The sequence below is a fragment of the Mytilus galloprovincialis genome, chromosome 9 (assembly GCF_965363235.1).
Source record: "Mytilus galloprovincialis chromosome 9, xbMytGall1.hap1.1, whole genome shotgun sequence".
NCBI lineage: Eukaryota > Metazoa > Mollusca > Bivalvia > Mytilida > Mytilidae > Mytilus > Mytilus galloprovincialis.
Window position 1 is genome coordinate 44602601 of NC_134846.1, and position 24313 is coordinate 44626913.

At 30.2% G+C, this 24313-nt stretch overlaps 2 protein-coding genes across 2 annotated transcripts; one reads left to right on the top strand and one right to left on the bottom strand.

Moving 5' to 3' along the window:
* Positions 1-224: 224 nt before the first annotated feature.
* Positions 225-14300, bottom strand: LOC143045082 (aquaporin AQPAn.G-like). Its single transcript, XM_076217382.1, has 5 exons — positions 13948-14300; positions 11915-12041; positions 7713-7939; positions 1091-1240; positions 225-800 (listed from the first exon to the last, which is right to left on the bottom strand). Exons 1-5 carry the CDS (start codon positions 14235-14237, stop codon positions 758-760), a joined length of 837 nt encoding a protein of 278 aa, XP_076073497.1. The 5' UTR covers positions 14238-14300; the 3' UTR covers positions 225-757.
* A 2605-nt stretch (positions 14301-16905) lies between these two features.
* On the top strand, positions 16906-23946 carry LOC143046910 (uncharacterized). The gene is made up of 6 exons (XM_076219960.1): positions 16906-17161; positions 18102-18231; positions 20528-20742; positions 21594-21743; positions 22638-22671; positions 23877-23946. Exons 1-5 carry the CDS (start codon positions 16914-16916, stop codon positions 22657-22659), a joined length of 765 nt encoding a protein of 254 aa, XP_076076075.1. The 5' UTR covers positions 16906-16913; the 3' UTR covers positions 22660-22671; positions 23877-23946.
* The last annotated feature ends 367 nt before the right edge of the window (positions 23947-24313 follow it).

The window sequence follows — 24313 nt, forward strand, 5'->3', positions numbered from 1 at the left end:
ATATAATATAGCTATATACATGTAGTATGTTTGACGATTAAATCTAAAAAAAACATTGGGTCTGGTCACCGTACTTTAAGTGAATTAAAGAGCTGACATGCCACTTTGACTGGTAAAATTATTCAAAGACTTTGCATAAGCTTTCAAACCAAATAAAATTTCTTGGTTTTTTGTTGTTGTTGCTTTTCAAATGCTATGAAACATGTTTCCATTACATTTTTAGTAATAAGCCGTTGGGGTATAGACATGGCTCATGATTATTGAAGGCCGTAGGGTGTCTCATTGGCAATCATACCACATCATCTTTTTTATGTATTCTGATACATTCTCAATGTAAGGGTTTTTAAAACTTGCATATGATGGTTTTGGTTTATCCTCTAAAAATCATGGATTTGACTTTTAAATACATAATTTCATCTTCCAATTTTCACATGGCTAAATTATGAGAACATTCTGAAGTCCTGTTTCATATGTATAACTATATTTGTGGTAATAACATATATGTCAGTTTTTCAACGAAGGTATTGAGTAGAGGCCTGAGAAAGAACGCAAAACTACTTTTTTTTGTGGAATTATATCACGATCAGTTACTGAAACTGGTAATAATAATGTGATTATTATCCCTATATCATTATCTGCATGAGGTAGTTTGGTACATTGCTGTATATAAGTGTTTTGGAACCTAAATTGTTTTTATGTTTATCAGCCCAATATGTTCTCTATCTTAGTCACACGCTTCAACTGTCGAAAGATGATGTCATTTTGGTAGTAATGAGCAACTCCACTGCCAATTTAAGCATCTGCAAATACAATGATATCAACTAAATTTAAATGTTATTAAAATTCAGATTTACAAAATAAAGCTAATTTATTACTTTACCATTTTACAAAAACAGAGAAAATAATCTGCTTATTTCATGCCCTTTTTAGATATATTTCTATTCATTTTACTACTTATATTTAGATTCGTCTTTAATCCTTGACAGAATGATTTCACAATTTTAGATTTTAAAGAAAAACTAAAAAAAAATCTTTCTTTTAAGAAATGAGCTCTTCAACGCAGGCTTTGATATTATTAAAATTCATTTACCTCCAGACAAATGCAGCTAATGCTGATCCAACTATAGGTCCTACCCAGTAAACATAATGATGTTCCCATACGTCTTTCGTGAAAACTGACATACAAACAGCAGGCCCAAAGCTCCTTGCTGGGTTCATTGATGCTCTGGTTATAAAGTCTCTACCAAATAAGGAAAACATATTTAAATAAACGTCATGACATCAACTCAAACTTTGAAGATGACTTTTTGGTAGATTCATAGTATATTGCCATTTTGAATGAGACAATTGCAGTACACAATTGCAATAGATCTTTGTATAAATCTGCAAATAAGGAGACATATGTGCAACTGATTGATAAGATTGTTTATATGTATACAGTAAACTAAGTGATTTATTGTATTTTCCAAACATTTTTAAACAATTACCAAATATTTTTGTTAAAACAATTTTTCAACTTAGCCATTTAAGGGGAGGTCACTCTTATAGTAAAAAAAAACTAAACAGGAATGATAAGGAAATTTGTTTACTTGGAGCAAAAAACAAGTTCCTTGCATCACTTTTTATTTCCATTTTCTTTAAGCATATCATAAAACCTATCTTCTGATATTTTATTTCCAAATCTTATTTCATAGATTTCTTTTACGGACAAACATGTGTTTTGTCATAAATAAATTATGCGAATTGGGGCAATTTTGCACGACCTGTAGCTTAATAATAGCAAGGTGACCCATACTTCGTATTATATTCTAGAAAAGTACATTGTCAAATCTTCATTTTGGAAATTTTACGAAAATACTTTCTGAGGAAATATATACTGATGATCCACCTTAAATTATCTTTAATTAGTACATTATTGACTACTTGGACACCTATCATTTTCATTTTTTAAAGATTACATTTTGCCTCGTTGATGACTTGCTTATTTTTGTCCTTTGGTTGTAACATCTGCTTTTATTTTTTGGATGTCGGTATATCAATTTGATGCTTGAACATTACATCTGCCACTTCTTTTAAGGCAAAATAAGGCCTTGCATTTTGACTCAATTAAAAACTTCCAAATGAGCTATAATTTGGATATTAAATAGATCTGTTTTATAAGTCTTGTGGTAAGCTAAAGAGATATTTATCACGCTGCAAACATTGTGGACATCATAATAGAATTTATGACCATACATAGATATAGGAAGATATGGTATGAGTGCCACGAGAAACACGTATGAACTACATTAACAGACGACACTACTGTACATCGTATTCCTAACTTAGGACAGGTGCAAACATTTGCTGCGTGGTTAAACGTTTTAATGGTACCAAACATTCTCCTTTTTCTGAAACAATTGTATAACATGTATATATAAATTTGTACATTAAAGGGAAATTCCGCGATTTTTTATTTATCATCTTATTATGTTCATCTCAACATAAAAAACACATTTGCAAAGTTTTAAATTAATATTCCTTCTAATAACGGAGAAAATCAAATATTTGTAACTTTTTTGGTTGAAAATCTCGAGTGGGTCGTGACGTATTAGCCCGATTTGTTGAATTCTGGGAAAAAATAAAATCTTTTTAATTCTTATAGCTTATCGACAATTTACGTAATTAAAAGCGCACATCTGACGAATGGTCGTAGTTATTAACCACAATATAAGAATGGACGAAAATGAATATGCGTATACCGTTTTGTATTTATTGAATTAAACTTCCTATATAAAACTATCTCTAGTAAATATTTTCGAATAAATTTCATTAATTATTGTTGAGTTTTTATTCATAAAATATCTATTGAACAATTTTACTTATATTGAACTGAAAATATTTCCGTTCTATTTACCGTTATTATTTTGGTAATCATTTCAATGCAACTTATGTGTGAGCAGAGTGTGTTAATTATTTTGTAACGGTCACTGTATATTTCTCGGCTTCATGTCAATTCGTTTACCTTGTAGCAATTTAGCCGCAGGTGTGAATTCAAGCGTACACAGGTATGAGTGTTGTAATTTGGGATGGATGAACAGAGAGTGTGTGCCATATCTAATACATTAAGATTTAATACGCGATGACAATTAAAATGTATGAACTAATTGAAAATAAAATTCAGATTCGTATTATAAATTCGGAAAGTTTACAGAATTTAAATTGAAACAATTTTTGATAACGTTTTATGCGGCAATATTCGTAAAGATTAAAATAAACAGTCAAATAATTATAGTACTTTTAATCTTAAAAAATAATTGTTAAATTTATAATTATTAAGGAGATACCATTGCACATGTGTTTAATTTACTTTACCGAAATTATTTTATTTGTATTGAATCTGCCGATGTATAAATGCTAACAACTGCAAACAATCGCAAAACTTATTTTAAAGTTTTTATTGAAAAAATATAATAGCACAATGCCTGCTTTTTATTTTATCTTCTTTTACATAATTTAATACAACTCACAATCACTTAGACGAATTATTTGTGAACTGAATGCCAATAATCTTTAATCTCATTAATTATAAATTATAAATCTAAGCTATCAAAATAAGTGTTTATTCCATCTTGATTTTTTTTTACAAATGGATTAGAGAGCATAATTATACGACTAATTTCCCACAAATCCACTCTTACTCACTAATAGTTTCTTTTGATTTATCTCTTGTATGAGGTCTTGAATTGTCGTGTTTAAACACATGAAAATGAAAGGAAATAATTTCTATATTCTAATATAATTTAATACTCTAAACTAAAGGGTAGCTGTTATTAATTCCAAATATAGTAATTGTAGTACTTCAAAGCCTAGATGAGGAATGTATTGCTGACAATGACACCAAACATAAGACCAGTTCGACACATTGAAACAATGTTTACTTGTATACTTTTCCCGAGGTATAAGCGCCATTGAGGACGAGCTCCAGAGGTTCTTTCTAATGCACAAAGCAGATTAATATCGTACCGTTCGTTTGTTTGTGTTAGGAGAGGCCAATCACTTGAAAAGAAAACAGAATCACCCTACAAGCATAGTTGTCAACACTATCATAAAAGATTATACGAGTTTCTTATATACTATGTTCTAGAAGGTAAACGGACAGAAAGTCACAGGACAAAAAGTCACAGGACATAAAGTCACAAATTTGGTAGGACAAAAAGTCACAGGACAAAAAGTCACATATAATCTGTTGACAATTATTTGAATATATAAGAAAAATATCTTGAAATATTTACTTTTTTAATACATATATTCATATTAAAGTGTAGGAAATGTGTCATTATACTTGAAAAATTAAGATTTATTTAATTTTAATCATGCAAAGGGTATATTTCTTGGCACAATGAAGCCATTTAAGTGCAAAGCCACGGTGACATTTTGTTTTTTTAACAATTATTTGATCATCTTTAATATTTTTATGATAAAGTTTGTTTACAATGTTGGTTTATATACAATAGTTATAAAAAAATACAAAAATATTTTTGTGGAAATAAGTGTTTTTTATTCAAAGAAAATATTCAGAAAAAAATAATTGTGACTTTTTGTCTGTGACTTTTTGTCCTGTGACTTTCTGTCCTACGCAAAAATGGACATCAAACATAACGGATTTACACTAGTAATTTTTGGGACCCTTTATATCTTGCTGTTCGGTATGAGCCAAGCTCCGTGTTGAAAGCCATACCTTGCTCATAATAGTTTTCATCAATAAATTGTTACTTGGAGGGAAAGTTTTCTCATTGACACTCATACCACATCTTCGTATAATTATTAGTTGTCCTAGATATGCCACTTTTTTAAATTTATATATTTTTATTTTTTTACTTTTCAACTTGAGTTAGGTCTCATGATAATTTGACCATTTTTAATGCAAAAGGTATACTATATATATGTGACATTTTATCCGTGACCTTTTCAGCATTTATAACTTGCAAGGCAAAATTTGTCTTTATGCATCAAGGCTTTAATATTTTCCACTGAACAAAATAAAACTATTACATACATTAATTTCTTGTAAAATTATAAAAAGTGCTTTGCGTAATCTAAAGCTGTGCGCAAATGTATTGATAATGCACTCACACGTATAAATGCACCGATTACAACAAACTATCGAAGTAGCTTAGGGGTTCATAGAAATATTTTCCCCTTTCAATGATTTTTAAATTTTATATTCCCATTCAACAATTTATTTATCATTATAAAGATAGGGAAATATACATATAATCTACAATTAATTAATATTAACGTGACGATAAGCAGATAAGTGCTGCATTACTTTATATCTGCATTTTTTGCAATCGCCAAAAAAAGCGCCGTATTTGCGTCAAAAATGACTCCGCAATTAAGACTTATTTCTTATCCAAAAATTTACAAAGGTCATGTTTATAAATTATGTTTTTTTTTTTCTAATTACAAAAAAAAAAAACCAGGTGGACTTATGATTTCAAACAACGTTTATTAATTTTTTCAGGCACAGATATATACTGACCACCGGATGTTTATAACAACTGGTAGTTTAAGTTTTATACAATGAATGTTACCTGTGCACACCTGGTACTCAATAAGGAGGCCATGCAGGGACATGTATTACATAACTGTGTATTACAAATTTTTAGTCGACAGGATGTCACTGGAATACCTAACTGAATCTGTCGTTCTGACACGACCTCCATCAAAATTTTAACTAAGTCTGACATGCCAACATCAAGTCGCGGGGAAGCCGACAAATGTATAAAAAAAATGTAGCAAATAGAGAAAAAAAAAATCAATTTTACAACATACTAGGGTCACACGTTTAACTGTTAAACGCAACATTATAAGTGTCCATTTTAAATCGATCCCGTATCAATTTATATTATGTAAATCTTACTTGATTTTTTTTAATAAAACACATCATATAAAAGAAATAACAATGAGATGTCCAATATTCCGAAATTTACACATCAATAACCTGGGAATATTTAATTTATACTATATCAACATATTAATTTATGTTCCAGCTAAAATATTTTTCCGTGTCAATATCACTGACAATAAAACAATATCGTATAAATTTAACAATCATTGTATCTTTTCATACATAACTATTCTTTATATATACCGTATAACTGACATATAACCTGATATACCAATACAACTAAAAAGGTATTAATCTTGTAACTTTATTAATTTAAAACACTATCTATACTAAATACGAAACTTTTCTTTATATACACCAATGCACTTTGTATAAAACAGACATTCTAATGAATCTTTTCCGAGTCAGTGGCTGTTACAAAATACTGAAAATGCATTACTTGTAATTGAATCTTTATTTCCTTACCATCTTTTTTTTTTCAATCAACGTGATCTCATCATATAAAGATTTGATAACATTATAGCTATCTATAACTGAAAGGTTATTCTGTTATTAAAATAGTATAATTACCATCAAATCTGTTTCGAAACAACTTTTCTCGAAATGGTCTTCACACACTAACTTGTGCTTGCTAAAGATGAAACTATTTGATGTAAGGTTAAGGTTGCACAACCATGCTTGATATAACTCTTTCTTTTTTGTGGGGTCTGGAAAACGATGAAGACTTTTGCCGTAACCTTGTCGGACAGAACAACCGTACACTTGACAAGACATTTTGACACTGAAGGACAACTGCACGGCATTCTCCGATTGATGACGGGAGATTTTAACGAACGGTCCGTTGAATCCCCGATTCGTTTGAAACTTTGCGGTTTTTGGATAAACCGTGATATCACATGACTTTTCACATCGGGGATGCCGGCAAGATGGCGTCATGTCAAAAACTGATAGTAAATTTCAGAAATCAATTTTGAACTCTTCAAATGGAGAATAAAACTTTTATATTTATGAGAATGGGATTTTTTATGCTTAAAGAACAACATATCATTTTTTTATTTTTTTTGCGAAGTTTCCCTTTAACTATGCCTAGTAGATACAGTTGCATATTCTCAATATGCTTTACCATATAATCTAACATAGCGTAAAAAATTGATAACTTAGAAATCAAATAATTTTAGCAGACAGTCATTCATGATAGAGATAAATATATTGCTTACAAGCTTAATCTTCTGCATTTTTGAGGCTGTATATAATATGTCGTCTGTCGGAAAACATGTAATTAAGAAATAAAACCCTGTCCAAAGTCAGGAACCTGAGGTTCAATGGTAGTCGTTTATTTATGTGGTTAAGTATTTTCGTTTCTCGTTTTTTTAGAAAGATAAAACCGTTGGTTTTCCCATTTGAATAGTTTTACACTAGTACAACCGTACCTGACCTGTAATGGTTAACTTTTATGAATTGTGCCCTTGATAGCGAGTTGCCTCATTGGCACTCATACCACATTTTCCTTTATCTGCATATTTGTTCTTTAAGATATGTCTCTTCAATACAAGGGATATTTCAATTGCAATTTTGCTAAAAGATGATACATGTACTTTTTTTTTCAGTCTACATTATGTTTCGATGACAAAAATAGAATTTTATATTTTTTGTGCTGAATAACATAAATGAATTTTTTCTTATTTTTCAAATCAAGCTCAAATGTTTTGATCATTGTTGATAGAAGTTTAACTAGTAGAACGGTATTTATTGTATACTCTGTTCAAAGTATATATACAGCAGTTCATTAATGCTAGATGGTTATAACAATTTAACTTACGCAGCATATATATTGGATTGGGCAATAAACCCAATTGCCAATGATGACAACAACCAATTGGTTTTCTTTTTTTCCATTGTACACATAAGATAAGTAAGTACAAGGAAGAATGTTATCAATCCTTCACATAACAGAGCCCATCCAGGTTTAACATTCTCCCGTAACACGGTGATTCCATTTTCAAAGAAATATTCATTGTCAATATATGCAAAAGATGGTTGTACAGCCTACAATACAATAAACAATTAATAATAATAAAAAAAATACAATGCTTTAATCATACGTAGTAAAATGGACAATTATCTATGAACGTTATTTTGTCTCGTATCGAAAAAGTAACAAAAACGAAAGTTCTTAGTTTGTGATTAGATCATTTGATCAGAACAGTGGAAGTGGAATTGCCAGTTATAGTTCAATTTGGTATGCAGTTGCAACAACATTTGTAACTCTCAACTACATAGAGATTATTTGTCACTACATACTCAGTCATACTATATTAACTTTCTTTAGTTTACTTGTAAAAGTGTATAATTCGTATGATTTAAGGGAAACTGCTATAGAAGGATCAACACTATTTGGTATGCAATTGACGTTTTATTTAATATTTGTCTTTTACCCCCAGTGATTGCATAGCCCATCACCCCGTCACTGTTCATAGGGTGTTGGTGAGTCATGGTTCGTTGGATTAAAATGGTTTGCATAGTTAAATTATATGTTTGAATTATGATACAAAAATGTTAAGATGTGATACATATTAAATATATCAGCTATTTGTCGTAACTTTGGGAGGGGTAACTTTGTCATCAATCAACAGTTAATGACGATTGGTTTATTTTTGTAACCATAGTTATCCGGTAAAAATGAGAGTTTTGAATAGTAAATCAAAAACAATTTTCTAATGATTTTCTAACATTGAATGAAAATTCAGTAGATAAATGAAATAAAATATTGATAGTCCAGTAGAAACATATTTATTTCAGTCTTTCGACTAGCATACATTTCCCAAGCCACGACTAAAGGTTATGCAGTCAAGCTCGGTAAGTAACAAATCAAAACAATTTATGTGCATGATTAATTTCAATTTTAACGACTAAGTAAAGTGACACCAAGAATATAGTTTGATTTATAATCAACAATCCGAAAAGATCATATAACATCGTATATTGTTGGACAAAATATATTGAGCTTTGTACTTTTTAACTTTATTTGAATATTGTTTTATTGCGATGAAAAAGTAAAATGTAGCAGACATACATTTCTTTTTTTTTTTACAAAATGTAAATATATGCAACAGTAGTGTAGCGCTGATCGAAAGGCAGAAATCGATTGAGAGAAAACAAATCCGGGTTACAAACTGAAACCGAGGAAAACACGTCAACTATATGAGAAAAGCAACGGAACATCGAAACACTAAAGTGCAACAAAAAAACAAACTTGCAATGTAACGCACACAGACACGAACTATAAGAGATTTAAAATTAAGTTCATCGTAACTTCTTGTAAAATAAGTCTTTTTAGTTAAATTGAAAATGAATTGAAAAACTGCCATTGCACTGACTTAGTACAGAGCATAGAAAAACAATTGTGGGTTGAACCTGGTTTTGTGTCTAGCCAAACCTCGCGTTTTTATATCAATGTTTAACGCTATTTAAAGGACAACATTACATGACAGGACTACAGTACAAATGAATGCGAACACATTCAGGACAGAGAATTGCACAAATAAACAATACAAAAATACATTTCGACATGCTTAGAATAAAAGGTGCCAGGCTTGCAAAAGAGATGATTTTTCATTTCCTAATTATCCATTTTTAAATGATGACGTTCCTTTGTCACCATCTTATGGTGTTTATATATCTCAACTTGTACAATTCGCTCTTGTATGTAACATCTTATTAGATTTTAGAGAGAGAAATTTATGTATTACTGAAAAATTAGGGTTTTCGATATCACAAAATAGTCAAAACATTTACTAAAGTTTATCATCGGTATCAGGAAATAATTCGTATATATTACTCAACATGCAGACATCTTATACGTTCAGGTATTTCATATCCAATCTTTTATGGTAATATTCTTTACAAAGCACAAAAATGTCAGTATTCACCTAAAAAAATTACAAAACCTTTAAACAGACTTATTAAGGTTCCACTAAAGTTAAAATATAGGACACTTCATAAACATCTAAAATTTGCCTGTATTTGTCAACCTATAATGAATAAAGTCATAAACTATGAGAACATATGTTCATTTAAACATACTTTACATATACACACTGTGTAAATTGTAAATAAACTTGAAATTATATATGTTGTGGCCAAACCGGTTCTTGGGGTGAACACTAAATTTTCAAAAAAATCTGGAGGCCTGCTAGACGACTTAATTTGTTTAGAATTGGTATGGACGAATACTGTTATATCTAATGCAGGGCAAGCTCATGTTAATTTTTCATAAAATGTATTGATTTTCGAGTTTCAGTTAATTTTATGTATCTAAGTGAACGAATATCGAAGGTACAATACAGAAATTGGACAAATATGCCATTAAAACATATGTATGTGACAAATTAACATGCGCTTGCCCTGCATTACATGTAACAGTATTCGTCCATACCAATTTTAAGCAAATTAATTCGTCTCGCAGGCCTCCAGATTTTTTTGAAAATTTGGTGTTCACCCTAAGAACCGGTTTGACCACAACATAACAATTTCAAGTTTATTTACAGTTTACAAAGTGTGTATATGTAAAGTATGTTTAAATGAACATATGTTCTCATAGTTTATGACTTTATTCATTATGAGTTGATAAATACAGGCAAATTTTAGATGTTTATGAAGTGTCCTATATTTTGACTTTAGTGGAACCTTAAGAAGGAATATATTTACGATACTGTTGTCAGGTCATTAAAGATCGCATATTTTGGCTTTAATATTGATCACTTATAGGGTCTTTGCATCGGAACTGAACACATTTATTTTTAAAAACAGTTTTGGCATGATGCGTGTTATGTTCTTCTCATATATTTTATGGTAGTAGGATACTAAACCCCTAATGGGAGGAATTGTGCCTGATATTCATATGATGAAGACATAAACTTTCAATCAGTTTAATTAAGGTCTGGTGCTGTTGTGGAGTTCTGTGGAGTTCTTTGATACATACTTACTTCTATACTTAATACGAAAGATTCAATATGTCAACAATTATAAAATTTATACTTAAGTAATTGTCATTGTGTTATTTTAAATTTTGCTTTGTGTGCTTCTTTGTTACATCTTTGTTTGTTTATATACTGATTAAGATAATAACACAATGTTGACTGATGTACCACTTTTTGTGACAATTTAACCTATTGCATGTATGTCTGTTTGTTTTATCAATATAATGCAGTTTGGTGCGACTGTAATGCAAGTGAGCGGCTGAGCTAGCTATAAAACCAGTTTAAAAACTTTATGCTATAACCGTTTCACAGATGATATCGGATATGTTCCTTATGTCGTAACTACAATACCCTTTCCCTTTGCACGAATTTGACCTACCGAATTAGAATATTTACCGGATTTGGAATAACATTAGCAAGACGACGGGTGCCACATGTGGATCAGGATTTGCTTACCCGTCCGGAGCATCTGAGATCACCCCCAGTTTTAGGTGGGATTCGTGTTGCTTAGTCTTTAGTTTTCTAAGTTGTGACTTCTGTACTATTATTTATTATTTTTGTGTCTGTATTTATATTCTATGTTTCTCTGTAAACTTGTATCTAGTTTTTAGAGAATAAAACTTGTATCTAGTTTTTAGAGAATAAATATCTATCTATCTATCTATCTGTTTGTCTGTTTGTCTTTTTATTTGTAGCCATGGCGTTGTCAGTTTTTTTTTCTATCTATCAAGTTTGACTCTCCCTCTGGTATCTTTCGTTCCTCTTTATATCCACCATTTCCTCTTTGCCTGTACCTAGCCAGGAAAATGACTGTTGTTATCAATTCGTTTGATGTGTTTCAACTTTTGATTTTAATATTTGATTAGGGATTTAAGTTTTGAATTTTCTTCGGTGTATTCTTTTTATTTTACTTTTTGACAAAATGTATACATGAAACGAACTAGTATAGTAATTTGATAGAGTATGAAATCGAAAAAAGGATGTATTAAAATTGTTGTTGTTTTGTTATTTTAGCGATAAAGTTAATTATCTATAAACTTACCCTTGTGAGTGCCGCACCAAGTAAACCACCAACCATTTGGACGACAGGATATAATATTGTTGCTTTTAGAGACAAACGTCCACATAGACTGATGCCTATTGTAACAGCCGGATTAAAATGGCCGCCACTGAAATGACACATTAAAATTTTCTACTTGAAACTTGATTGGATCATATTTACATTCAAATATTTCATCTGAAAAGGCCCAGTAACAATCAGAACTTTCTTCAATCATGTTACTATTCTTACACAGAAAGTCCATTTTTTGAATATTATATAAATCATTTAAAACCCCCCAAAAAAATTTAATCCATTTAATATAAACATTTTTTTTTCATTCCATTTAATATAAACATTAAGTATACCTATCTTAGTGATTTTAAAAAAGTTTACAGTACATAATACATATAATGCTTTTGTTTAAGATCATTGAGTCCTTGAAAGAAAAGAAGTACTGTTGCGAGTGTTCATAATAAAGGATATACAGCTGCAGTATATCTATAACAAAAATGGTCACAAGACCGTAACATACAAGAGAGACGAAAGATATCAGAGGGACAGTCAAACTCATAAATGGAAAATAACGCCATGGCTAAAAATGAAAAGACAAACAAACAAACAATAGTACACATGACACAACAAATAAAACTAAAGAATAAGCAACTAGAACCCCACCAAAAACTGGGGGTGTTCTAACAGACCTTTTACGAGACTATATGTATCATGCAAACTGAAAAAGGGCTCTTAAAAAGTTTATTTAATAATGTTTTTCTCTGTGCTGATTGTTGTTGCATTTGTTTTGCACTGTATTGCTTGTCACGTAGTGTTGTTATTTTAGCAGTATTTCTAACCGTGCCATATAAGCGAAAGTTTAGGCTAGCAATACACAAGGTTCAATGCACCATTTGTATTAAAAATGTTCTTTACCGAACAAGGAATAGGGCAGTTGTTATCAAAAGTCTGATTTTATGTATATTCGCGTTTGCTTTTTGATGAGTTAAGTGTTTCTTGTTGTTCCAATGTGTTCCTCTAATACATGTGGTTGATTTGTTTCCCTCGGTTAAAATTTATCACTTGGATTTAATGTTTGCTTATTCGAATAATGACTATTGAACAGCTGTATACTACTGTTGCCTTTTTTTTAAAGATACACTGATAACATTTGAAAATCAGAACGCTTCACACATTTCTGCAATATGCAACAAGCTGATAGAATAACTAAAACACGAATTAAACGTACAGGTAATTCAAACATGTACTCAACAAAAACAAAGGTTACAAAGGATGTTTGCTGTTTAATAAAAATATCATTAAATAATAGAAGACCCATACATAATTCTTCCATTACGTCGCCGTATTCGAAGTTTTACCGTTAATCTAAACAACTACAATAAACTAGCTTTACGTCGCTGATGAATCTGCGACCAAGTTTAGACTAAAATCATACCAGATCGTTCATAAAACAGCAGTCTTATTAAAAGCCTTAGCACCAGGCTTTACCAAATATTTTTTTTTATTTCTCTCAGACTTTAGTAATACTATTAGTAGAGAACCTTTCATCTATAACTTTTAAATACCTAATAGTACTAAGATCATTAAAAACTTAGATGTAAGAACATTGTAACGGAAATGATTTGTAACAACTGTTGAATCAGTATTAAATTGTTTGAAAACGTAGCTTCTAACTTCCATCAGCCTTTATGCTATCTTGATGTAGATTAATTAAAAAATTGCTTCAGTCTTTGTTAATTGTTATTTTCAATTTCCAGCAATGCTTTGATAAGTCTCAATAGTATCATCAGCTCGAAGTTGCTTGTAATGTTCTGATGCATATACTAGTATATCAAAACACTGCCTAACCTTTTTCTTGATTCTATTTTTTTTAAAGATAAGAACATGAAATCGAAAATAATTACTCTAGTGAAATTCATTTCGGTCTTTTAATCTCACAAAAACAATCTTATACACAAAACATTCTTTTTACAACCTTCATTTAAAAAATTGAAATATAAATTCACATATCTAATTTTTACCTGATTTTGCCAAAACATGCTATCAGTGCGATAAGTGCCATTCCTGGAGCTGATGTATCATAATAAGGAATTGTAGCTATAAATACGTATATTGTTGTACCAAGAAATTCCACAAACAATGCTTGGTATAAATTCCATTCATCAATGTGGTCACTTATTACTGGTTCATCATCCTTTCTTGTTCTTGGTCTAGAGCTATCATTGCCTTTATCAACTCGGACTTCATTGGCAGTATGTCGTTGGTCAGCATTGTCAAACTCCGGATTTGAAATTTGTATTCTATTTGACATTTTGAAAATTAGTAAGAATCAACATGAGTAAAACTGTACTTAAGAAAAGAAGATTGTAAGAAACCACCTAATATATATCAAAGTTCATAAAAATAACATGATAAGAATTTTGTTTAATAACAATAACAATAGACAGTCATATTGAAAGAAATTAATACATGATTTATTTCAATGCAAATGAAGTGCCTAATTGTAATATTTAAAAGGGAAACAAAACTGGTGTTGTGAATCACTAGGTCTTTTATTCTCGGATAAATATCCGTTGACTTTTGTATTTTATTATTTGAACCTAACACAGAACGAAGACAACAGTAACATATATTGAGGATTACAATCATTACTCATGATAAAAAAGAACGTAAATCCTTAAGTCAGTTACTTTTGTATATGAGTACCTAATGCGAGAAAGAGTAGAAATTTTATCCAATATTAATCAAACTTGTTGAGCTAGGGATATCATCACACAAATATATAGTAGTAAATATGTTTGTTGTTTCATATACATACTAGTATATCAGTCGCATTGTCATTCAAATTTTAATAAATCAGTTAGATGATATTCAGCTGTTTAACACAATATAAAGTAAAAGGGCTATTATCTTATTAGTATCATTCCTTAGAAAATCATGAAAGTAAGGGTATATAACTAGAAGACGCTTAGAAAAGAATATTAAATGTTGGTCGAAAAAGATAAGTCTACTAAAGGGGAAAAAATATGTTTCAATATGAAACAATGAATCATTTCTTTGTTGACGAAGCAGGTTTCAGTTCGTGTTGCTTAGTCTAAAGTTTTCTATCACGTTGTGTTTTGTGTACTATTGTTTGTCTGTTTGTCTATTGTTTGTTTGCCCCACGTTGTCAGTTTATTTTCGATCTATGAGATTGAGTGTCCCTCTGGTACCTTTTTAAAAGCAACAAATTATCCTTCCATCACCAAAAATGCATATTTTCTCCTTTTTTGTTTAATTTGTAACGTTACAATACTGTTGCTAAAAAGGCTTCAGCGGAATTGAACTAAAATACAGTAAAATACTGCAAATAAGTTTGCAAACCATTCTAGCTAGGCAACTTTGACTATTGATGTATGATTCTATCATGTATTGACTGTTCAAATGCATCTATTCTTCTCTGTATACAACTCTAGTAGTTCTGTAGTTGCCAAGTTACATGTATTGTCCTCTGGAACTTCATTTATTTTTCTCATATTTTGTATCTAATTCATAGTGTCAACTCCCAATAATTAATGTATCTAGCATATCTCGATATACATGAGATGATTTTGTAGACAATTAATCTTCTAAAATATAAAGATGTCATTTCTAAAGTGGAAAATCCATAAACCCTGAAAATCGTCATATTTTGGAAATTCCGATGTTTGTGAATTTTAAATAAGGTGATGTCGTGAACGCTTAATGTTTAAATTATAAGGATGTCGTTTTGAAAGTGGAAAGTCCAAATTTTAGTCATATGTGTTAAACATGTTAAAAGGCACTATAAATTACCGAAAACGTTTAACATTGAACGTTTATTACTATTTAAGATTTTACAAGGTAATACTACTCAAAAACTTCAATATAAATGACATTTGATAGTAGTCATTTTATTTTTAAAAACAAGATCTTGTCTTGATAAAGGTATGACCCAAATCATTCGAACATCTGGTATACAGCATTTGTAGTCTATATTTGATACAAGAGCTTAAATGGTGACTGGTATTCTTGAGTTTTAGAATTAGGGCATTCCATCGTAAATTTGAGTTTAAAATCACTTGTGCGTTCAAAACATTTGCTATCTTATGTTTCTTTCTAAGTATATTCATACAATGAAACACACCAGGTTAATTCGAACACAGATAATTTTCTTCATGTCGTTTCAATTTTAGTTCTAGGGTTTTCATAATAATGACAACAATATTATTTAGGTGTTTTAAAACAGATTATATGAACTTATGAATTTATGCAAATTAACAATAAAAGCACTCCTAGTTAAAAACTAACTTTAAATTAATTGATCATAATTGTTCTGTGAGTGGAATTTTAATATCATTTTTAAAGAATTTGGCTTTCCTTTTCACCCTTGTGAACTTTGTTTTACAAAAAGGTCGGTGCAGGTTGACAATTGACAGACACATTTTAAATGTTGTACAATATCTAGCTGTTGGGAAGATGCATAACGACCACATAACTATAAGAACATTAACAGTACTTAGTTGACTGCATCAAATGCTCATTTCGACAACTAGTACCATTCACTGATCCTCAAAACGTAATATTCAGAAAGTCAAAATATTTTATTGACGTCAGCATACATAATGCAACAATAATTGTCAATCTCTAACTGAGAACAGGGCCATGGTCAATATTTTGTTCGGTTCAATTAATTTTTGAGAATTTCAAATATTTCTATTTTCTTTCTTGGTAGGTACTAAAGACATCAATTTTTACAAATAAAGAGGTATTTATGTTCAGGGGTTTACGATCTTTTTCGAAAACAACACTTTTCATAAAATATATTGTTTTATAGGATTAAAGTAAATATTTACCAGAATGGCGATATTATTGAGTTTTGTAAATATTTGGTGAATATCAAACTGTCAAATTGTAATTACTTCCGCTTGAAATAAAGTTTAAAATATCGTCTACTGGTTCAACATTAATCAGTTGTTTCAATACCACTATGACGAGAAATACGGGGTTTGAAATGACAGAAGAAAAAGACAATGTTGCAAACAATAACGAAATTGTTGTTGATGTTAGACAGGAGACACCAGATGAAGCAAGCAAGCTGTCCAATTTAGCGAAGGCAACATTTGCAGAATTTCTTGGCACGGTCATCTATGTTTTCCTAGCCACGAATACTCAATATTATTCAATTTCTCCAGCTCTAGTACTCGTTGGATTAATTATAATTTTTAGAAATATCAGGTATGTTTGACAATGAAAACACTATTTTAACATTGGAAAAAAAAATGTAATTATAATTTGTGAACATCTATAATACTAAAATAACGAGGTCTTATGTGTTAGCCGTTATGGGGTTAAAACGACAATTCAAAGAATTAACTGTGTATATAGCTAATATAGGACAATACTGTAGATTAAAAATTATACCTTTCAAGACCCATTTGTTTTCCACATAATTAATATTACCAATAAATGATCAGTTCCAGGTCGACGGGTTCAAACAGAAAGATTTTGAAAGCAGAGAAAAATGTGCATCTTATAATCAGTATGACTTCATCAGATGACAATACCAATACTAAAAATTCAGGCTAAAATAAGGCTTACTCAAAGTTACATACTTTACTTCAGTCACGGACCCGCGATATCGCGGGTGTATTCTAGTATTATAAAAAAACTTCTTTTTTTTTGGCTCTTGTAAAAATGGTTATTATTGTTAGGCGTTTATCTAGACAATGAATCTTTATAAAGTGGTTTCCCCTTAAAAATAATGGTTTACTAGTTATTGAATCAATATTGAAAACCAAAAAAAAAGAGAAAATGCCATGATTCAGAGTGATATATTATGTCGCTATTTAATCTTTTAAGGTATGAATAATATTTAATCATTTAAGAAAAATTATTACAACTACCCTTCTGTCAGAAAAACAGTAATATAGCTTCTACCTGAATGTATTTAACTATTTTAAGTAGTTGGAGTTACTAATTGAATGTACTGTTGTTTTGTAAAAATTAAATTGGGTAGGATTTCTAAACATCATTTATAAGTATTATCTTCCATGGGAACTTATTTTAACATATTGTGATTTAATTTATGTTTTTCTTAGTGATACGAATTTCGTTACCCTTTCTTTTTTTGTGTGAACAACTTTTTATCTTTTACAAAAAAAATGTTTCGTTTCAGCGGTGCTCATTTCAATCCAGTAATCACACTTGCTGTCCGTATGAGTGGTAACATGGAAGGTTCTAAAGCGATGATACTGTATTCTGGTTTTCAGCTGTTAGGAGGCATGGTTGGAGCTGCTCTATCAAGAGTAGGTTTTATATTAAAAATTAAAATTAACTACATTTGATTAAGATATAGAGTGGAATCAATCAAAATTGATTGAAATATATACATATGTATCCAATTCCATTATACTATTATGACACGAAGATGATCAATAGAAAAATGAAGAGAGAATCATAACAATAAGTAAGAGAAAAATGTATTGACTTCAATAATAAGGAAAAGAAGAAATTTTAGTATAACATCAATTAGACAGAAACTTTAAAATAGAATATAATCACCACTTTATATATATAGATTATTTCCATGGAATCAAGTGTGATACGATACTTCTTTATTTCTTCTCATTTGTTATAAAATAAAGTTGCAAAGCTTCTTAGATTTTGAAATTTTAACAGTTAAAACTGGAGAAATATCATAGTAGACCAGAGTCTGTGTTGTAATTTGTTTCTCTGATAAGTTGTATACATTTAAATAGAAACATTTTAAATGATCTACCAGAAAATATATCTATTATAAAACGTAAAATAACAAAAATACTAAACTCCGAGGAAAATTCTAAACGATAGGTACCTAATAAAATGGAAAATAGGTATACTCAAACATATCAAACACTTGTCATATATGTGACAGTAGCAACATATTTAATGATGGACTCACAAAATTTTTTTTAGAGAACGACAGAAAACCTTTTTAACCGGATAATGATTTGATACGTCGGACGCGCGTTTCGTCTACATAACACTTATCAGTGACGCTCAGATCAAAATAGTTGTAAAATCAAACAAGTACAAAGTTGAAGAGCATTGTAGACCCAAAATTCCAAAAAGTTGTGCCAAAAACGACTAAAGTAATCTATTCTTGGGATAAGAAAATCCTAAGTTTTTTTTCTAAATCTGAGATCAAACGAATCACACCTATTTTCAAAATTATCAACAGCTATCGAAATGTGTATATTGGGTAAGAAAGGTGAAAAATGTCTCGAGCTACTTTAATCCAAACAAACGTTTTAACATTATGGACCCCACCATAATTTATTCAATAAATGTGGAATATCTGTGTCGCTTTTCACCACGGATATGCTCAGTTTGTTACAGTGACAACTACGTCGAAATTAGTTACTACAAATGTATCAACAAATGCGATTGATACCTTCGTCAATGCTCATGACATGTCAGAAAAACGACGGAATTCACTGATGTCAAAATACTCTTCTTTAACATGTGAATTTAAAGCGGCTTCCATCGTCTCAATAAAACTGTTTCTATACAAATTGGTCATAATAATTACACGTTAATTTTTATCTCTATAGAAGTCGTTCCTTACTATCCTACTACCTGTCGATACATTTATTTTTGGCATTGCACAAGTCATGTCTTCTCTGACTGTTAATGACGTTAAAATACGAAATCCCTAGGATGTGTTTTAGTTGATTTTGGTCTCTGATGCATGATTTATTATTATTAATTGTTTTGGCCTTTAACTAGCTGTCAGTAACTACAAGTACTCTCAAATCGTATTTTCTTGTTATTTCGACCTGTTGATACTGTTAATAATGCTTTTTTGTTATTTTATATTAATATGGATCTTGTCTATATACCAGCTTTGATTACTTGGAATATCTTCTTATTTTCACTTACTAATTTGTATAAACTTCAAGATTTACCTGTATTATCAAAACCTTTTTTTTTCAAAAGTGATAATTTCGAAGGGTTAAAAATTTCGCAGTGGTGTCTTGACATGGCTTTGTTTGGACGTGTTTCTCGTTTCACGTTTTTTATATAGATTAGCCGTTGGTTTTCACGTTTGAATTGTTTTACACTAGTAATTTTGGGGCCCTTAATAGCTTGTTGTTCGGTGTGAGCCAAGGCTCCGTTTTGAAGGCCGTACATTGACCTATAATGGTTTACTTTTTCAAATTGTTATTAGGATGGAGGGTTGTCTCATTGGCACTCACACCGCATCTTCCTATATCTATATACTGAATTTATTAAATGAAATGTGCTCTCAGAAAGCACGAGGGAGAAGGACTGAAACCAAAATTATCTCAGTTTACTGCCTTTTTACGATATGGTGACCCAATTGATGTGAAAAATCGTTTCATCTGTTATATTGCTGACCGTTTTCTATTGCCGATTGATACATTTTTACTGATGGCGGATTTACATTCTAAGTGATTAAGGCATACCAGGAGTTTCTTACGTACACACTGTCGACGAAACTGGAAACGTCTTTTTTGAGTGCATGCGATTAAAATTCTTTTTGTAAACTTAAAAAATGTGGAGTAAAAAGTATAATTTGATAGTCCTTATTAATTTTAGATAGTGCTTCCCCGTGACAACTACATGGCACACGATGGAGGTGCTACAACGTTATCTAATACAGTTGAGGTTCCAAGTGCAATTGCATGCGAAGCAATTATAACTTTTGTTCTAGTGCTAACTTATCTAATGAGTACACTGAACAAAAGTAATACACATTCTGTTATATCCCCAGTGGCAATTGGATTTGTTGCATGGGCTAATATAGAAGCAGTGTAAGTAAATATTTTTCTTATTAAATATAAGGTTTATACATTAAGTGTATATTTCCTCCGATAAAGTCCATAGTTGATTAAAAACATGTCTGACATATCTTTTAATACATATGATGATATGAATTCATTTAAATTGCGCAGCTTTAGTTAATTAATATTTATGTGCTTTTTGACACGTATGTTTTGATTATTGTTAATATTGAAAAATCTGTCATGTCTTCGGTTAAGTTATTTATTATGCGCATGTTACATGTACATTTCAAACTTTACATACTCTGTAAAGTATGAATTCACATTTAAAGTGATAAAATTCGAACATGATCAAAAATATAGGCGAAATACAAATTGCAAATGCATAACTTTTTTACTGTATGCAATATCCAAAACTAATATGTAGATTTATAATTTGTTCGAATTAGGCAGCGAGGCTGTGTATGCAATAATTAATGATTGATTTTGATTTTAAATGTATTTCCTTAGAAAAAACCATTATCATTTTCGAAAGATTATCAAAATTTAAAAATTACCGTACATTAACTTATTTTACCATACATGGACGCATGAATTCTTGGAAACTAAATCGATAAAAAAAAGGTAGTGAAATGCTCTTCAATTCTGATGACAATCAAATTCTAAATAGTCATACTGTTGATTCATTTTTTTTCGTTTGAATACCTATTTTCGTGGGTTTTGTACATGTGCTACAGATGAAACACAAGTTTTGAGGCTGCATGCTCTGTTTGGCAAAACCACAAAATCACTTACATATATCCACAATTCACGAAAATTGGTACCCACGAAATACAGGAATACTTTACAAGAAATAATTTGTTAAAAATCTCATTTGACAGCGGTAGGATAACAGGGGCATCAATGAATCCCGTGAGAAGTTTTGGACCAGCTTTGTGTATCTATGTTTTCAATGAAAATGTTTGGCAATATCATTATGTTTATTGGGCAGGTCCGTATTCAGGAGCAATATTGGCAGCTCTTGTGTACAGGTAAGTATATAAAATATATTGGCTTACATATTATAAAAACTATTCCAAAATTTTTATTGAAATATGGATAATGAAATTAGTACGATGGAGTAAACCTTTTTTTTATTAAGCTCCAGTGTCAAACAATTCGTTGTTGTACGTGTTCAAAATACTTTCAACATAGTTTTTATGTTGGTAATCTATATGTGAACTATGTTGTGTGCATATAAGAGAATTTATATCGTTTCGAATATCCCTTTTTGATCATTCATGTTTTCATCGAGCGTAAATACTCGCTATGTGCATTAAAATCATTAATATACGTTCACATACACATGTTGTATATAAGATATCATTTAAACCTAGACAGATATAATATTTTGTTGCATTTAAAATTGATGTCGTAGGCTGAAACACTAATTTGTACAATATAAGCTGTTGTTTTGAGACAAATTTGGTTTTGCCATCTGACAAATTCAAATTCTTTACTTAGATAAAACAAATTCGGAGTTGTTTTAAGATTGATAATGTTACAAATATCAAACTTATATGAAGATTTTTTGAGATATGTATGCCGGTAAACTACTTTGGTTTTTATTTTAAACAATTTATTATACAAACTTCAACCGTATTTTTGTTAATTCTTTTTGATATAAAACTAGTCTGAAATATCCGTTTAAATGTGGATATAGTAGCAATGTTATATAAAAGTAGCTTTTGCTCCCTTTATGTATAGTTGATTAGTTTGAAAATGAATGCTGATGTGTATAGCTAACTTACAGAAATTCGTAACTAAAATGTTATTTAGACATTCTTAAAATCAACAGTAATTGCTAAGAGTATTTTCAAAGTCAATTATATATTGTTATATTTAATAAGCGAATTATAACATATTGTTATTCAAATCTATTTTAGGTTTATATTACGAGACAAGTAAGAGCCTCCTTTGGTGAGTTAGATAATATTGTTAGAAATTTGAAATGTCAATCCTATATTGTAAATTGACAATTTCTTTTAAAAAAAAATAGTCATGTGTACATGTTCTTAATTTTATATATATGCATAGAAGAATGTAAAGTAAATCAACACGACTAAAACATTATTTTGACTGAAATATTTTTATCACTTAATTCATATTGCCAAAATTGATAATTTAATACATACTTATACTTTAAAAAAAATTATGATTGTAATTGTTTTATTGTTTGTGGCGTTTTTGTATAAAGTCTAATACAAACAGCTTACATCGTATCAAAGGTGAAAAAGGCATTATTCTATTTGTATAGATAGTTCTACTTTCGAAACTTTTCTCCTGTATTTTACTGATATTACTATGATTAAAGAGTTGAATATAATATTTTTTTAACATAATACGCAAACACTCAAGGGAATGTTGTGGTACAACACCAATAGTATCCCCGTCAATAGTTTACTGAAGTAAAAGAGAGACGAAAGATACCAGATGGTCATTCAAGTTCACAAGTCGAATAAATTGACGCCATGGCAAAAAAAGACAAAGATACAAAATATAGAGAAATAAAGATTGAGTAACATGACCCCCACAAAAAAAAACTTTGGGTGAACTCAGGTGCTCCATAATGGTAAGCAGTGCCTGTTCTTCATGTAGTATCTGTAGTGTTGCAGTAATTGTTTAAAATTGTTTTGTCTTGGACTGTTAAGAGCTTGTAATCAAGGTGAGAGTTTCGTGGATATGCAGTTGGTTTATAATTACACTCGTAACGCACATATCCCTTGATTGAAAGCGATCATTAAAAATATTAACAAAGAAAATAACACTGTGCTGACATACTGGTATTCATAAGATCTTGTAACAATGGACAATCACTATTTTCCTTTCATTTTAAAATGAATGTATACCAGGAGATGCCATTTGAATTATTTTGGTTGTAAAAGGACAATGTATATATATATGCACGATTTGTGTTTTCAAAATTAGTGTTTCATCGAATGATTATACTTACAGCTTGATTGCGGTCTTGTGTATGACAGCATTCATTATTTTCGGTAACCGTTGTTTTGATTGATCAAACCATTTCTAAGGGAACTTGATATATTTTACAATCGTCGAAATTAATTGCCAACAAACCTTTTTATTTCTTATAACTATTAATCGTTTATTTGCTTTTATTTCAGAACCAAACAGTTTGGATTGACAACAAACAAATTGCAAATTGACACTTAAGCCAAACTTGATTAATGCATGTAAATCGTTTTGAACTATATTCATCCTAGTTTGAAATAAAAAAAAAAAACAAAGTTTTCAGATTTGGGTTTATTTTGTAAGGAGTGAATATTGGAGCCGTTTCATCGAAGGTGTCTTAAGACTAAGATATGTCTAGAGATCATCTTAGGAGATTGTTTTGCTTTTATCTGTGTCCACAACTGATCATAGATACCAGGATTGAAATTTTATATTTACACAAGACGCACGTATCGTCTACAAAAGACTTATGCGTGACGCTCAAATATAAAATGTTAAAAAGAGCAAATAAAGTACGAAGTTGAAGAGCATGCGGGACCAAAAATTCCTAACCATTTGGCCAAATACAGCTAAGGTAATCTATTCCAGA